General features: G+C 50.1%; 1 protein-coding gene across 6 annotated transcripts in view; it reads left to right on the top strand.

Annotated features, from left to right (window-relative positions):
• The window catches only part of LOC119167632 (uncharacterized), a 73,630-nt gene that overhangs the window by 5,245 nt on the left and 50,677 nt on the right, over positions 1-17,708 (top strand). The window contains exon 2 of one of the 6 annotated variants that reach the window (XM_075865308.1): positions 5,665-6,212. The exons of the other annotated variants lie outside the window; for them this stretch is intronic. Coding sequence (XP_075721423.1) covers positions 5,665-5,940 — 276 coding nt within the window. The 3' untranslated portion in view covers positions 5,941-6,212. Of the gene's footprint in view, positions 1-5,664; positions 6,213-17,708 lie in introns of those variants that run through there. 6 annotated transcript variants of the gene reach the window in all.

The raw sequence follows: 17,708 nt of genomic DNA, 5'->3' as shown, positions 1-17,708 counted from the left end.
ACGCTCCTCCCCCATTTATCTCAATCGCTTCCCAAGTTTTATCTTGCAGCTGGCTTCCCTGCCCTCAGAGGATGTCCATCCCATATCCACTTGTAATCCCTGATTTGGTGTATTCCCGTGATCTCATAAAGCAAGCCTACTTATTCCACGTTGCTTAATTTCTAATTTTGCTTGAACTTCTGATCTCATGCACAAGACCACATTGCCGAATGTCAGACCAGAAACCATGACCTTTTTTCCATATTCCTCTCACAACATCATACCTATTGTAATTCCACAGTGCCCCGTTTTTCATCACTGCTGCACTTCTGTTACCTTTAGTCGTAACGTATATTTCGTGTTCTCTTAGGTACTCGGTCCCATTGCTTATACATACGCCCAGATATTGGTATTTATCTGTTATCTCTAGCGTGACCACCTGTATTCTAATCTCACTACCTTCATTATCATTAAAGATCATGACTGCAGGTTTTTCCTTACCGAATCTGAAATGTAACCCATCTCCCTTATTACTGCAGATGTCCATTGATCTCTGCAATTCTTCCTTGTTGTCGGCCATTAGCACTATATCACATGCGTGCATCAATGCTAGTAGTGCCTGTTCAATGAGGTTTCCTTGTTTGACGAAAGAGAGGTTGAAGCCAAGTCCTTTACCTTCTAATTTGGCCTGCAGTCCTTGAAGGTACATTTTGAATAACAAGAGTCACAGAGGACACCCCTGCCTAATCCCCCGTTTTACCTCTGTGGGCTTGGATACCTGTTTTTCCCACTTTATAACTACCTTGTTGGTTTTATAGATATCCTTTAAAAGATTAGTGACTCCATCTTGCACACCTAGAGTGCCCAGTATTCTCCACTGTAACATTCGCCCAGCTTGCCATGCTCTTTCGTTTGGCTTTCCTTTTGTTTTTGCCACCCTCTGATTGGTTCGACAGCGCATAAAAAGCGCGTCGCTGAATGAATAAAGCGCGTTTATCTCCTGGCACTGCTTGCGTCGTCTGTTCCTCGGCTCCCGTTGGTCGTTTCAGACGCCGAATATGTAACAGCTGGTGGCAGCGGTGGCAGCGGTTTGGAGCGTGCAACGGCGGTGGCCCTTGGCGTCCGTTTGGTGAGAGTATGGCTTGTTTGACTTCATTGGGAGCATTACCGACATTTTCTTGGTAGTAGATGATTTTTTGACATTGCTAGATTTAAGTATTACGTGTAAGAGTTACTTTTGTTATCAGCAGTCATGAATCTCGAGTCTTTAACGAAGCCCAACCTTGTGTTGCTAGCTGAAGAATTAGGCATCAAAGTTCAGAAGTCAATGCATAAGCCTAAAATTATTGAGGCAATATCCACCTGCGGAGTGGAAGATGACGAAGTACAGGATTTTTGGAAGACAGTCTCTGCAATCGAAAGAGCAAGAGGTAGAACTTAAGTTGAAGAAGATGCAACTGCAGAGCCTTGAATGCAATGATAGCGTCGACATGCGCGGGTACATGCAACCTTTCAAAACTGGCAGAGACATCACTTTGTATCTCGACAACTTCGACAGAACGTGTATTAGGGCAGCACTTCATAAAGAAACCTGGTCGCAACGCCTGTTGACATTGCTTCCCAACGAAGCAGCCGACATAGTCGCGATAATGAAAGATGAAGATGCAAGTGACTACGAAAAAGTGAAGCTTCAGCTCAGGAAAAGGTACAGCTTGTCAACAGAAGTCCTGAGGATGAAGTTTTGTAACACAAAGCGCAGTTAAGGGGAGTCATACTCCAAGTTCGGCTACAAATCCATAAGCTTGTTAGAAGAATGGCTTAAAAGCGCCAACGCAAACGAGGACAAGCAACGCGTGATTGAACTGATTGCACTAGACCAATTTTATGCATCGATTCCGGAGCAAATGCGCCTGTGGATTCAGGACAAGCCAAACGTCGAAACGTTGCAAATGGCAACTAGTTTGGCTGAAGAGTACTGTTCCCGTAGGATGGAAAGTTCGGAAGACCTGCGAAAGAAACCGTCAAGAGCTTTCAAGAAATTTCAGAAAGGAGCGAGAGAAAGCAACCAAGCGAAACCCGACAACGTTCCCCCCCCAAGGACACACGGTCAACCCGAGCGAACTCAAGAGTTCCAAGTTTGAAGAAAAACGGCCATTGACCTGTTACAAATGCCATCAACCAGGCCACATCACCACAGGCAGCCTAATGTGTCTGCTAATTTGCTAACGGAGGACAGCGGCACGTATGACATGGCGGTGAACGGCATCAGTTGCAAGGTTCTGCATGATACAGAAGCGACATTTGATATCGTACACCCGTCATTTGTTCAGCCCGATCACTTCACAGGATCGTGTGTGTGGGTGCGTCAGGCACTAGAGCCCGACCCGAAGTGCTTGCCGGTCGCAAGAATTGAAATTCAAGGTCCTTTTAGTCTGGAAATTCCAGACTGAAGCGGCTGTTTCGGACAAGCTCCCTCGAAAAATCCCGTACATTTTTTCTAACAGATCAATTAGAGACATGCAAAATGCAGAAATGGAACTTTATTCGAGCCCCGTAATGGTGATCACTAGGTCCCTCACTAGAGCGCACACAGCCAGCGCTACTCCTGCCGCCGAAATTGCAGCTGACAGTGCCGACAGTGCTCCGGCGCGAATTTCTTGCAATAAGCGCAGGCGCCCCAGCCACGCCAGCCACTGAAAGCACTGATAACACCACTCCCGTCGCTTCCGCGTCCGGAGGCGAATCGATAAGCCGAGTCAGTGAAAATTTTCAGCTTCTGGCCAAGGTTGACAAAAGCGCTCTCAAGATAGAGCAGGCTAACGACGAGTCACTGCAAACGTGCTGGGAAAGATCGACACGGAAACAAAAAAGGACCAGTGTCGTTAATTGTCGATGACGGCCTCTTGTACAAAAAATTTCAGAACAAAAATGGTCGATGTTTCGAGCAGCTTGTAGTTCCCCAAAAGTATCGCGTTGCGCTGCTGTGTTTTTGTTCACAGCGACAGCTGGGCTGGTCATTTAGGAATAAACAAGACCAAGAGCAGGCTGCTGAATGATTACTTTACTGGCCGATGTGCTTCAAAGACTCCGAGAACTGGGTGCGTTCCTGCAGCATTTGCCAAAGGACGGGACGGTTAAACGAACGACTCGAGGCGCCTTTGGTTGAAGTACCTTTGATGGGGGAACCTTTTCGCAGATTGGTAGGCGACATTGTCACCCACGTCCACTACCCTTACCAGTAACAGCGGAAGGCAATAGGTACTTGCTTACGCTCCTTTGCCCCGCGACGAAGTTTCCCGAAGCAGTGGTGCTTCCGGAATTAAGCCCCACAACAGTTGTTAACGCGCTACTCGCTGTATTTGCCAGAATTGGATTCCCCAGTGAAATCTAATGCGACCAAGGATCTGTTTTCACAAGCGCACTTACCACGACATTCCTCAAGAGCTGCGGCATATCCATTCACCACAGCTCTGTCTACCATCCGCAGAGTAATTCGGTCGAAAAACTTCATTCAGTAATGAAGCGAATTCTGCGTGCGCTCTTCTTCGAGAAGGGCACTGAATGGGACGCGGTGATTCCCGCGATGCTCTTTGCTCTACGCACCGCTACTCACGAAGCGACTGGATTCATGCCGGCGGAACTCGTTTACGGCTGAGCGCTTCGTTCCCCTCTAACGTTGTTGAAGGAAAAGTGGGAAGACAAATTCATCGACAAAACGGTGTTTGATTACGTGCTAACGTTGTTGAAGCGCCTACGTGAATCACAGAAATTGGCGCACATCAAGATGGCTGAAGCTCAACAACGCTCAAAAGTGTACTAAGACAGATCCGCACGTGCACGAACCTTCAAGGAAGGCGACAAAGTACTTATCCTGAAGTCGTCAAAGGCAAATAAACTGGAAGTAGCATGGGACGGGCCAGTCACTGTTAAACAGAAGTTCTCCGACACCACTTATTTAGTCACGACGCCCGGCCAGCGCAACGATGTGACGCTCTAACTCTGCAATCTTATGAAGCCCTTTGTCGAACGCATGGAGACGCTGAGCATCGTCTTAAACGAACCAGAGGAAAGAAATGTTCCAGTCCCTCAATTGCCGACCCCTTGTTCTTCCCCGTCAACTGAAGACATATTTGAGTATGTAGCTACACAAGCCTCTTTAACAGTCGAACAAAAAAAGCTGTTGAAAATGCTTATCAGCAACTTCAGCGATTTATTCAGCCTCCACCCCGGCAGAACAAACCTTGTCGAACACGACATCGAGTTGACATCTTACCAACCCTTCCGAACCAGGATGATTTTCACCCCGTCATGAGAAGCTGTTGAACGATTGCGTTCAAAACATGTTGGCCCTGGGTCTAATCGTGCCGGGGGAGTGCAAATACGTGTCACCAATGTTTATCGTAGAAAGTCCTGGCAAAGAACCCCTACCATGCATTGATTATTGAAAATTTAATGCGATTACAAAGACCAATTTGTTTCCCATTCCTAATGTCGAAAGCCTGATCGAAAAAGTTTCCGCAGCCCGGTATGTTTCCACGTTGGATCTATAGTCCGCGGCTTCTGGCAAGTGCCACTCACGGAAAACTTCATGACTCCGACAGGCACATATCGGCCACTTGTGCTGACTTTTGGTCTCAAGAACGCATCGTTCGTACTTTCAAAACTAATGAATCAGGTGCTCGCACGCACAGAGTCATTTGCTGTTCCCTACCTCGATGACATCGCGGTATTCTTGAACACTTGGCAACAGCATTTGGAACATTTACAGGAGGTTTTCCTTCGACTACGTAAAGCAGACTTCACTGTGAAATGACTAAATGTCGTCTTGCGAACACCCACGTCCACTACTTGGGACATGTTGTTGGCCAAGGGAAGCGAGGCCCTTCCGAACTAAAAGTTGACGCGATCGCTAGCTTTCCTTTGTCGAAAGCAAAGACCGACATGCGTTCATTTTTGGGTTTAGCTGAATACTACAGAAGCTATATTTCTAACTTTGAAAACATAGCTAGTCCCCTCACAGATGCTCTCCGCAAGACCGAACCAACTACAGTGCTTTGGAATACGGCTGGAAAGGAAGCGTTTGCCGAGATCGAAAATATTCTTGTCATCCAACCGGTTCTCGCGGCACCAGATTACTCCCTCCCTTTCCTAGTTCAGTGCGACGCCAGTGAACGCGGGAAGGGTGTCGTTCTAAGTCAAGTTAACGAAAAAGGCGAGGAACAGCCTGTTATCTACGCGAGTAGAAAGCTCGTGTCTCGTGAGCAGGCATACAGCACAACGGAAAAAGAATGCGCCTGCTCGGTGTGGGTTCTCGAAAAGCTCTCGTGTTATCTGAAAGGGTCCTTGTTTCAAAACCGATCACTCCCCTTTGGTGTGGCTCACCCAGATGTTAAACCGCTTGATGAGGTGGAGCCTCGCACTCCAACAATTTGATTTCACAGTGCGGCACAAGAAAGGCAAACACCATGCAAATGCTGACGGCCTCAGCCGCACTCCATAGTGTTTCTTTTTCTCTTCCTCCCATTGTGTGTGCATGCATTTCGGCGCAGGCTTCTTCATTGTAGTTTTGGTTTCGTGTTATCTGCTCCCGGTGAATTCAGCAGTCGGGCTTTCCCAAACTTGGGCGTCAGGTTGCTCCTGACGTAGTGACTGCGCTCCTGCCGCTTGTTCACTACGCTGTTTCAGATCCCTTCATGCCGCCTGACGAGTCCAACCCTGCGCCAGGCATCTTCTGCCAGCTCCTTCTCGCTACATGCGTGGCATCCGAGCACCAATCGGCGACCGAAGCCGGTTCTCATTGTCGCCTCCTCCTGGGAGCCCCAAAAACTCGGCGAGCTTGTTGGTGCCCGAGGACACCGAGTGCCATCTTCGTCCACTGCGCAGGTGCCAACCACAGCATGTCCGCACGTGCCGCCATGCATCCCGTCGTCTTCACCCGTGTCAAGCAGATGGACAATGTGAACGTGTGGAACGTGCGGTCAGCGCTGTGCTTAGACAGACTTTACTCGAATGTTGGCCACCTGTTCCTACCTTCAGTTGTTCAAGAAGCGTTATCCTCTTGAACGCCTTCCGACATGGGTAGCTTTGGCCGAGTTGTAACATTCGCCCAGCTTGCCATGCTCTTTCATTTGGCTTTCCTTTTGTTTTTGTTTTTGTTTTTGCCCCCTCTGATTGGTTCGACAGCGCATAAAAAGCGCGTCGCTGAGTGAATAAAGCGCGTTTATCTCCTGGCACTGCTTGCGTTGTCTGTTCCTCGGCTCCCGTCAGTCGTTTCAGACGCCGAATATGTAACACCACAAGTCGTCTTGAACCACGCTATCGCAATCTCCCTTGATATCCAAAAATGCTAGCCACAGGAGCCTCTGTTCTTTTTCTCCTATTTTGATGCACTGAGTCAGGGAGAACAGATTGTCTTCTAACCTCCTGTGTTTCCGAATTCCATTCTGCAGTTCCCCCAGCACCCCTCATCCTCTATCCATGCCTGCAGTCTTTCCATTATAATCTGCATCGCCAGCCTGTAGACCACTGATGTCACTGTTATAGGACGGTAGTTGTTTATGTCATCTTTGTCCCCTTTTGCTTTATAGATCATGCTCATCGTGCTAAGTTTCCATTCATCGGGGACTTCGCCATCGATTGTTATTTTGCTCACTGCCTCTCTCAAAGTCTGCTTAGACTTCGGACTCAATGTCTTTATCAGCATAATTGTAATGCCCTATGGGCCAGTTGATGTACTACTAGGAACCCTCCTCTCAGCCCTTTCCCACTCTCGTGAGAATGAAGCCATTGCGCCACTTGATTGGGGTGACAGACGATACCCCTGCCTAAGCCTCCGTTTTACCTCTGCGGGCATGGATACCTGTTTTTTCCCACTTTGTAACTACCTTGTTACCTTTAGAGATATCATTTAAAAGATTAGTGACTCGGGACAGGCAGCGACATCTTTGGTAGTGAAGTAGAAATCGGGGAAGTATAGTGCGCGTTTTTTTTCCCGCCAATGCTCTGCCACTCGCTTTCGTGCTCGTGCAGAAAGCGCGCGCTCTGTTTATGTCCCCTCATCTGGAGAGCGGCTTCATAAAGAGTTGGACAAGCAGTTCCGAGAAGCGAATCTAACAAAAGGAGTAAAGCTCGTTAGTCGAGTTTATGATGTGGAGCAGACGACGGAAGACGAGGACGCCCGAGTGATTGCGAAATGCATTTCTCGGGTCCTCCGTGATAATAATGTGTGAGACGTATGCCTCGAGGTAAGCCCCATTCTGCCGAAATGAAGCCGCGTACTCCATCGATGTGCTTTGGCGCTTATGGAAACCATGTAATTGTTGTATTGATGTGGAGTCTATCAGTAGCAGCGATGTACTGTCATGTGCAAACGTTTGCGGCGTGACACAAAATAAATAAAAACTAATGTTATACGGTCATGGCATCAAAATGTTCGAAAAGCTTTATTGTCATGTCCTTCGTGCCGTGGGCGTATGGCCCGCTGACGTCGTTTCGAAGCAGCAAGCTCAAGTTTCACCACAGTCAGTCAAGTTGAAATGCTCGCCTCGTTTTTGTTTTGTTTTTCTTCCTGGCTTGCGTGTCATGCTTGTTCTAATTTTCGCGGACGCGGCTGTGCTCGCCGGACTTGACTTGCTGGAAAACTGATACAGCTTTACACGTGTAGAACGTCCCTTGGTGCTGTCTGCATTGTTGTGGAAGCCCACAACACAACAATACTTCGGACCGCGCCGACGCTTCCGTGGGGCCGCTTTTTCCATCGCGGAAAGGCAACTTCGTGCAGCGAGCGTCTCGTTTCAGCGCGCCAAGCTGACGGCAAGTTTCCCGCACTGACTGCAGAACCCGCTGCTCGCGTGTCACGTGTAAAGCTCCTTGATCAAGGGGCTTCAGTCACATGCGCTCTTGTTTTCACACGGGGCTCTTCGATTTTCGGATTCCTGGGTTGGTTCTGGAGACCCACGGGCTGCCCGCGGGCTTCCCGAAAGCTACCGCTGCACATCCGGTTCTGATAGGGAATGACGTAGGCTGGCTAGGCGCCCGCCCTACGACAGCCTGAAGGTCGCAAAATCGAACGCAGGACAGCCAGCGTAAACGTGAACAAACTCTACCGTCATGGCAGCAAGCAAAATAATGCGCCGCGTATATGTTGCTTTTTTTTCTGCATTGTCCGCTTAGAAATACGTAGCTAAGCTCGCAAAAAAGCTGAAATAATATCCTCGAGCGTACGCATTTGGGGTACGACTTCGTACGCTCGCACGATCACTCGCCGCGTCTGCGAACGAAACAGCCAGCTGACGCACGCTGCCTTGAGAACGATGCTAGGTGAGCTGTCCTGACGGTCACGGCTTGACAAGCTCACGTCTCTTTAGTAGATGTATCAGTCACTGCAAGACACGACGCGAAGTCACACGGAAGTGATCATGTCCCCAAAAGAGCTTGAAGATATGTATCTACTCAGCTATCGCGTGTCATACGTCGGTTTTTGTCTAAAGTTCGTGATATGCGCAGGTATCGGTACTACGAGTGCGCATCGTATATAAAATAAACACTTGCATGACACGTCCTCGATCCATTTTTAGAACTTGCCTTGGCATGTTTTTCAGTCCTAAGTGACACTCAACAAATGCCATGTATATCAGCTTTAATTCGACATACTAGGTGATAGTACGTACTGCACGGCATCATTACGAAGAGGTGAAAAAAGAGAAAGCCAACGATGAAATGAGCCACGAAAGGATGTATACATTTCTGATTCCATTCTCCGTTTTTTTTTCTCGCGCCGTATCGTATAATATCATACCACATATGCTGGCACATAGATGAAAATGGGTTCACACGCTATTCGCGACCAGCGAGCATCACCAACAGTCACAATCTAGGGCCTTCCATCACCATCAAAGATCAATCGAGTAATCAGGACAGAGGTTCTAAGAGGTTCACGTACGCAAACATACGACGGAGAGAGCTAGCTTGATCACAATCGTCTTCGCTAAGTGCACAGAAAGCAGGCACAGCTTCACAAACGACTACTACGAAAAAAAAATTAACTCCAAAGTTGTATCCATGCGTGCGTACGAACGTGTAATACGTACATAATTTTAAGGCATGTGCACGACGCAGTCAACAGGCAACACTTCACCGCGTTGTTCACTGGAGGAAGCTTCACGGGACACATAAAAAATGCGATGAACAATAGCTTCAATCACTCGCCACCACTCGTAATCACCTCATCTCGCAAGGTGGAACAGGCTTTAGAAGATAACGCGTCGCGTAATGACAAACGAAGGCGCAATCCTGAAGCGCCCACATTGCAATCCATCTAGTCCACACAAATATGGAACCGAGCGCGCATCGTACCTTTTCGGCATCTGCTAGCCCGAGACCTGCCCAAAACCTTCCAGAAAGCTTCCACGACTAAATTGTCGTGGAAGCGTCTAGCGACCCTCGGGCTCCCCGCGGGTCACCAGAACGTCCAACCCGAGAAAAACGAACGCCAACCGGAAGTGCGCCGCGGGGAGGGGGACGGAGCAGCCCGAGAAAAACGAGAGCGCTCTGGCTGGCTCTGGCAGCCTGCGGGCAGTCAGAAGACAAAAATCGAGGAGCCCCACTGACTTGCCTGTGACATCTCCCGCATCTCTCCTCCAGTTTTCCTGAGCTCGCCCCCAGGGTCAGGCGCGGCGTTGTCGTCGCTCCACAAACTTGGACTTCGGGCAGGCAGATCGGCGCCTTGCACGCACGCGCGCCGGGTCAAGTTGAAATGTATTGGCACCTTGAGCATGGCATGTAGTCGTGTTCATACATGACACGCACCTGATGATTATCATGTTTGCACCAGTCATCACATATTTTCGCCATCCATTCATGGATCGTTATACCTAATAAGGTATATGTGAAGCCAGTGAACCGGCCACGAGCGCAACATGAGTGTTACATGTAGTTATGTTGTTATTTGACACGCATGTCATGATTTTCATGTAATGGTCTGTCGCTTGTGTTCACCATGCAGCCATGTCATACCATACCAGTTTTGCAACATGCCATGTGAACGAAACCAACGCCAGATCAGCAAGACCATGAAATGTAAATCATGACATTCATGACATACATATCATGATTTTCGTGTTTTCACTAGTCACGTTTGCTCACCATATAGTCATGTTATGCCATACCAAGTTTGGTATCAATACCATTATCTAAACGGCCAGGAGAGCTAAATGTCGTAGGTGGCTAGATAGATAGATAGATAGATAGATAGATAGATAGATAGATAGATAGATAGATAGATAGATAGATAGATACGTTCAAAGTCGCCGAAGTTCGCTAACAAATGCTTTGCGTTTAAAATACTCGTGGTATTTCCGCTGTGTTAATAATGAAGCTAGCCGAGTGAACTACACTTTGGAGGAAATGTGAAACAATTTGAAGAAAAAGATATTGGAAGTTTAAAACAATATTATCTCTAAAATGAGCTACCATTAGTTTCGTGGTGTTCCACCATAGTGGTTTGAACCAGGTCGCTAAGGAGCAACCAGTCAACCAACAAATAAACACGGTGACAAGACAAGGATCAGGGAATGAAGGGAATAAAGAAGCCACGATTAGGCAGTGCACAAAAGTAAACAAACAACAGAAGGAAACAGTGCAAGCACCTTCTCTTATGTGTTGCCTTTGTGCGCTGCCTAATTATGGACAAGTTCCCCACTTCCCGCCTTTCAGTTCCACTACGCAGTAAAGAAGTTCGATAGAAAGAGATTATATAATCTTGATTGCTCTAAAATTATATGAGATTTCATAATACCACTCAGTTCTTTGCCAATCCCTAACAAGGGGTATGGGCCAGAAGAGAAGGTGAACAAGTACAGTATGCCATAGCTTGGGTATGTGCAACAGATTCAAAGATCTAGTCTACCCTTGATCTACTCACGGCCCTCGGTCGCAAGGATGTGAACGATCGAGGCACTTGTGCTGATGCCATACATGTTCACCATGGTTTTATTATCACCAACTTTCGCCCTCCATTCACACTACACACATTTCCCGACGTGGTTATGATTTTATTAATATATGTTTTTACCCACATGAGCGCGAAGACTTTGAGGCCCTTATAGAGCTTTTTATCGCAATCATTGTCTACATCTCCAGTACCATGAACTCGTGCTTTTTGGCCATCAAATTGGCCGCGCGCCAAAAAACACCAAAGATTGTCTACATAAGTGAATTTTATCGTATATTTTACCTCAATCGGCTTTGAAGATCTGTGATCTGGGTCACCTTCTTCATTAAGGCCACCACTGACTGCCTGGTCTTCAGGAAGTACGCGCTCCGGGGAGTACTGCCAGTTGATCTTTCCGTCAACGTGACGACAGGTGAACTGATTTCTGCAGTTCTCGAGAAGGCTTCTATGTCTCAGGACGAACTCTTAGAAAAAGGGTTCGTGAAGATAAATCTTGAAGCCTTTCTTTTCATCTTACTTGTGATATCGAAATTAGAGAAACCCGCTGCATCATAGCCAGGTTTCCACGCAAAGCTCTTCGTTTTTCTTCAGGTGATTCAAGCTCAGCAGAAACAAGTTGTCCAGCAAAATAAGATGATTCGGTCTTTTTTATGAGCTTTATGCCTGAAAGACAGCCATCCTACTGAGGTTATGAGACCTGAAACCATTGACAGTCTTTTGGAAAGTGCAGAGGCGTGGATTACTTTCTTTGAATACACTTGTAGAAGATTGATTGATTGATTGATATGTGGGGTTGAACGTCTCAAAACCACCATATGATTATGAGAGACGCCGTAGTGGAGGGCTCCGAAAATTTCGACCACCTGGGGTTCTTTAACGTGCACCCAAATCTGAGCACACGGGCCTACAACATTTCCACCTCCATCGGAAATGCAGCCGCCGCAGCCGGGATTCGAACCCGCGACCTGCGGGTCAGCAGCCGAGTACCTTAGCCACTAGACCATCGCAGCGGGGCCACTTGTAGAAGAAACGGCTGGTACACAGATGAACAACGAGAGAAACATATGCTCCCGTTTTTATTTGGTATGGCCTGAAAACGGTACGGGTTACGTAGCATAAGACATGAATGTTACATCTATAGAGCACTTCGAAAAGTGCTTCATCTCTATATTCCGTAGGGGCCCACTTGAGCGATCGGATGAAGCCATTTTCTGCCACTACGGATGTGGACTAGTGATCGAGTATTTCTTTGAGAAGCGTTGAGGGCTCCTACTTGCAGAGTCGGACCTTCCACTGACTTCTGCTATAAAGCTCGTCATACATGGTTTGCCTCGGTAATTGCAACGAGAGGTCCAAGTTAGAACTTCAGTTAGATGGTGAAGGGAGCACCAAAAAAGAGGGCGTTTCGCGCGCAGCCACCAAAATCTTCTGAACCGTCAAGTCATCACGTGTCGTTAAACACTACAGTGACGCAGACCACAACCTAAGAACGCATTTCACACAGACAAGAAAAAAGTTAAACAAATGACAATTCTCAGTCTGGCCCTGAGACACAAAATAGTGACTTCTGCAGGCTTGTTGCATGATGACTTGGAAGTCAATGGACAACGAATACGAGCACTGATAAACAGTGGAGCATCTGTGTCTGTCCTTAAAGGGCCACTCACCAGGCCCCATACCAAATTTTAGTTAGACAGTAGGAGTGGTTAGGAGTCTGTAGTGCCATCATCACCATCATCATTTTTTCCATCACCGCGCCGCGTCTCTCGCGCAGCTGGCGCGAGCTCGAGCTGCGCGAGAATCAGAACGAGCTTCTGGCCTGGCGGTTTGAACGTGGACAGCCACCGCGGCTCCGCTCCAGGCCTGGAATAAAGTGGCGAGATCGACACGGCCCCAACGGCCGCCTTCGACGCCGTCTCACGTCTCTTCTCTCGCCGCTACATTGGTGACCCGGAGAACACGCCCTTCGCCGAGCGGCCCGCGGCCATGTTCCCGCAACTCTGCCCGCCAGTGCCACCGTTCCAATCGACCTACCCTAAGGTATGGTTCATGCAGCTCGATGCCGTTCTGGCGCTGAATGGCGTCACGGACCAGCTACAGATGCACGCCATTCTTCTCGACGCCCTTCCGGTAGAGTTGCGCCATCTCGCTGCCACTTCAAGCACCAGCCCGCAGCCTTACGATGCCCTCTGCACTGCGGTGCTCGCCCGCAGCGGCAACACATACCGTCCGCTTCCGTTTACCCGCACCAGGCAGGTTTCCCCGGCGTCGCAGAGCAAGGTACGCACGCAAGCGACGGCACACGACAACGTGGCCCTCGCCGTTTCCCCCTCGCCGCAGCTGCTGGTCAGCTCCTCGACGGTGCCCCCTGCCGCTCCGCCACCTGCCACTGGTGCCAGCAATGGCCTGCCGGGTGCCTCGCCACATTCCACTCGCACCTCCCCGGCCAGCAGCCGACCACCCTCGGCGTCCCCGCTCCCCGTCCCTGTCCCTGTCTCTGTTTCGTGGTCTACGACGGGCCCCAGCGCCGTGCCTTCGCGGAGCCAGAGCCTGCCCTCATCGTCGGCGTCGACACCGGCAACCACCAAAGCAACTGCCACCGTCGCCCCTCTGCCCGTGGCGCCGCAGCAGTCACCTACGTCGAGACCCGGCGTCGCACAGGTGGTTTCGGCCAGCCCCAGTCCTCGCACCTCTGGTGCCCCCCGGCTCATCCAGCCGAAACAGCCACAGATCCTGCCCAAGCTGTCGAGCGGCAGCGCGAACATGACGACGCCTTCGGCAGCGACGACCACCCGGTCCCAGTCTCCTCGGGCGGCCCAGCACAAGGCCACACCGCGGCCCGCGCCTGTACCGGCGCCGCAGCCTGCGACCACGGTGCAGCGCGGAGCCGCGATGGGGCTCAACACGGGGAGTCCGCTGCTCATCGGGAACCCCGCGGCAGCGCAGCCGGGCATGTTTCCGGCTGGACCTGCGCACGGCACTTTCCTGCTGAACCAGTACATTCCGGGCCTGGGCCACAGCCCGATTCTGATACAAGGCACACTGGGGCAGACCCAGAGCTCTCTGGGACAGATACAGGGGGTCCAGCTGGCCCTGCGGCCACCCCATGCCACGGGCCTGACCCTGGGACCTCAGACGGGGCCCAGGCCCCATGGGGAATATCCAGGACCGCCTGGCACCCCGACGCTTGTCATTCCACAGAACCTGGGGCCAAGGCCCAACATCTTTCTGGCACTGCCACGCATGATGTCGCCCCCCTCATTTGCCATAGTCCCGGGACAGCCACTGACGCTGCAACAGCTGCAGGCCATGCTGCCCACGCAGACCATGCTGGCCCAGCCCACACTGAGTGCGTTCCAGACAGACCAGCACCAATCCCTGGTGCAGATACCGACGTTCACCCAGCCGCAGATACTGGCGCATGCCCACCATCACCACCACCACCACCACCATCATGGCGCCCTGTCGGGACCTTTAATCTCAACAGGCGGCAGTATAGTGTCCTCTGCACCCAGCGCCAACATTGTCACCCACCATCCTGTCATGACCTCGCGACACACGGTCCACTCTCGGCCTTTCCGACCAGGTCACCGTGAGACCCGCTTGTCGGCTACCACAGCGACCCGGCACTTCCTCCTGCGTCCTCTGCGCAACTCCCAGAGTCGCCCACCAGAGACCCGCTGCTTACCGATGGCCCATCAACGTTGACAACCTGGACTGGCCAAATGAACACTTTATGGACTGCCGTTCATGTACATAGCATTTGTCGCCCTCTTTCTTTTTTTCATATGCGTTCAAATCGCGCAAAGCGCTAGGGGGGGAGCCCTGTAGTGCCATCATCACCATCATCATTTTTTCCATCACCGCGCCGCGTCTCTCGCGCAGCTGGCGCGAGCTCGAGCTGCGCGAGAATCAGAACGAGCTTCTGGCCTGGCGGTTTGAACGTGGACAGCCACCGCGGCTCCGCTCCAGGCCTGGAATAAAGTGGCGAGATCGACACGGCCCCGACGGCCGCCTTCGACGCCGTCTCACGTCTCTTCTCTCGCCGCTACAAGTCTAATGAGGAACATTTTGCCACAAAAAATTTTTGAATCGGTTCAGTACAAGCGGAGAAAACAGGTTTTTTGAAGCGGCAAGGAACGAGGATGAGAAGAGGCGAGATTTAAAGCCTTGCCGCTCCTCCGCGTAGCCTTCGCAAGCCAAATCTCTTCCCCACCCTTTCTGGCATCTGACCAAGAGGTCACGTGTGCGTGACGTGCCCAAACAAGTCCAACCCCCGAGAACGCGAGCCGCATTGCTTTGTTAACCAGCGTTATGTTGTGGTCTTCTGCCTGTTTCTGCGGTATGGTTTGGAAACGCTAGCTAAGACGCGGTAAGGTAGATGGACACAATGAGTGCGCGAACGCGTAGGAGCGTTCCACGGTGGTCGCCTGCCCCATGCGCTGACCGTGGAGACCCGGGCGCATGCGAAACGCTGGTACATTAGCCCCGCATTTCATTGCAAGTCACGGGAGAAAAATGAAAAAAAAAAAGACGCTCCCATTTCCTTACTGCGTCTCATTATTTATCTAGAGTTTTAATAATCTCTCCAAGCAACAAATTATATAAACTACGCATGCCGTGTTAAATAAATTTCGCCATGTCACAGGCCACTGTTTGCAACGCCAGAGCAGAGTCGTCTACGTAGAGGACCAACGTCACTGCATTGCCGTGTACGTAGGGCCATGCATACGTGCACGTCACGCCCTCATTCTCTAGGCGCGCGCCAGCAGAAGGAAGGGGGAGCAGCGTTCATCTTGAAATTTAACCCAATGCTGTGGCGCGTAGCGTTGCAAATTTTGGTAGACGTGATCATGAACGCCCCGTCTACGCATTGCGCTTGTCCGCACAAAATTGTCAAACCTGGTGAGTGGCCTTTTAAGAACAGCAATACTAATGCTCAAGATGTAATGAAGAGAAGGCCGGCTCTTGTGCGGGGATACGGCGGAAGCGAGAAAGGGTATAGTGGATGAAGATGCCTGCAAGTGACGTAGCAGTCTAAATAAAACTGCACGAGTTTTCGCACTAATTTCAGAGAACGTGGCGCACGACTACCCTGCTTTTTCATCCAGATACGAAGCTGTTCCGACTCAATATTCATTGGTAGGATGCAGTGCCTTTTGATAAGGAAGATGACCAAGCGGAGGCGGAACACAAAGAACACCACCTGCGGATACCGAGCAAAAGCAGTGTGACTTCGCAATTGTACCCGAAGTGGTTTGCTTGGAAGGATTTAACCGGTGACAGCAAAGTCCGAGATTCCCTTTTCACTTCATGACAAAACTGTTGTGAGAAAAAAAAAACTAGCAGTTGTTCCGTGTACGAATGACCGATGAGCGAAGCTCCATAAAAATGACACGCAAACGACTAAGTGCCTCATCTCGCTGCTGGCGTTCATGAAGGCGGTAGGGTAAGAAGCAGGTGAAGGGAGCGTTTCGTACGCTAGGTGGCGGGAGCGACCGAGCGAGTGGACGGGCCGCGCGGGCAGTGCAGCGCGAGCCAGCTCAGGCAACATGGACCAACTACTGGGCGGACGACAGGATGAAGCGGTGTTGTCACCCATTTATGTGCTGCACTGCTCGTTCACCCGAACTCGGCCCAATCAGCGCAAGGGTGCCGCGGCGGGTTTGCGTGTTCGCCGCTCTGAGTGAAGAGGGCAGAGACGAAGAGGGAGGGAGACGGAAACTGATCTGCCTCTGTTTCGCATTCGTTCGAGTTCTCGCACTTTGCGTATTGCGCAGACGTCATGCGTGTTTCAGCTCTCAGAAAGCTCGTATATCCTCCCGTGTGAGAGGGAAACGCCACCGCCGGCACCGTGGCAGGGCATAGAGTTTCTCAAAATTAACGAGAGGGCACTCTGGCGCTGCGATCGTTCAACGACCATGGGAATGATGGGTAGTACACACATTTGCCTAGTCTTCGTACTTGCGGGCGGCGAATCGTACTTGCGGCTTCATTTATTGCTGTGTTTCGATTTTGTTTTGAAAGAAAGATTGAACCCTTTTGAACTTCGTGACCCAATTTGGAAAGGTAATTCGAAAAAAATAGGGTGGTGAAGCGCAATTGCTGAACATTTTCTGATTTTTGTTTCGTGAGAAAACAGCTTCAAGCCACACGAACACACACGGAGCCAAGAGCAGGCCAGAAGTACGAAGTTTAGACAACTGTGTGTACCACCCATCATTCCCATGCTCGCTGAAGCGCTGTGCATTGCAGCTCCCATAGACACTAGCGCCAGAGTTCCCTCTAGTGTATATTGGGAAACTCTATGTGCCAGGGGGCTTCGACGGCGACGGCGGAGTGTAGGCCTAAGAGGCTTCGCTCCTAAGAAAAAAAACATATAACTTCACGCGAGAGAAGAAAGCACGAATAAAGGAATAACTTCAAAAGGTGTTAGATGCCAAATAATTTCCCCGTCGGTGCGTTAGTTTGCCTCATCTATCACCATTATTTCAAATAAAGGTGGTAGCAGTCGGCTGCGCATGTATTACAAAGCAGTAAATAGCCAGACGCTGCTTAATCCTATTCAAATGCCGAGGATCGACACCATCATTGATCGAATGACAGGCTGTACCAGCTTTTCCCGCATGTATATGTGCAAGGGCTTCTGGCAAGTGCATCTACAAGAAGACACCGAGCAATGTACCACGTTCACAACATCATTTGGCATATATGAAAATAACCGCCCTTCTTTCAGACGAAAAGGCTAGCAGAGTTGGTTTGAGAAAATAATGAACAC

This window comes from Rhipicephalus microplus, chromosome 6 (assembly GCF_043290135.1).
Source record: "Rhipicephalus microplus isolate Deutch F79 chromosome 6, USDA_Rmic, whole genome shotgun sequence".
NCBI classification, from domain to species: Eukaryota; Metazoa; Arthropoda; class Arachnida; order Ixodida; family Ixodidae; genus Rhipicephalus; species Rhipicephalus microplus.
This window is presented reverse-complemented; position numbering and strand designations above follow the sequence as displayed.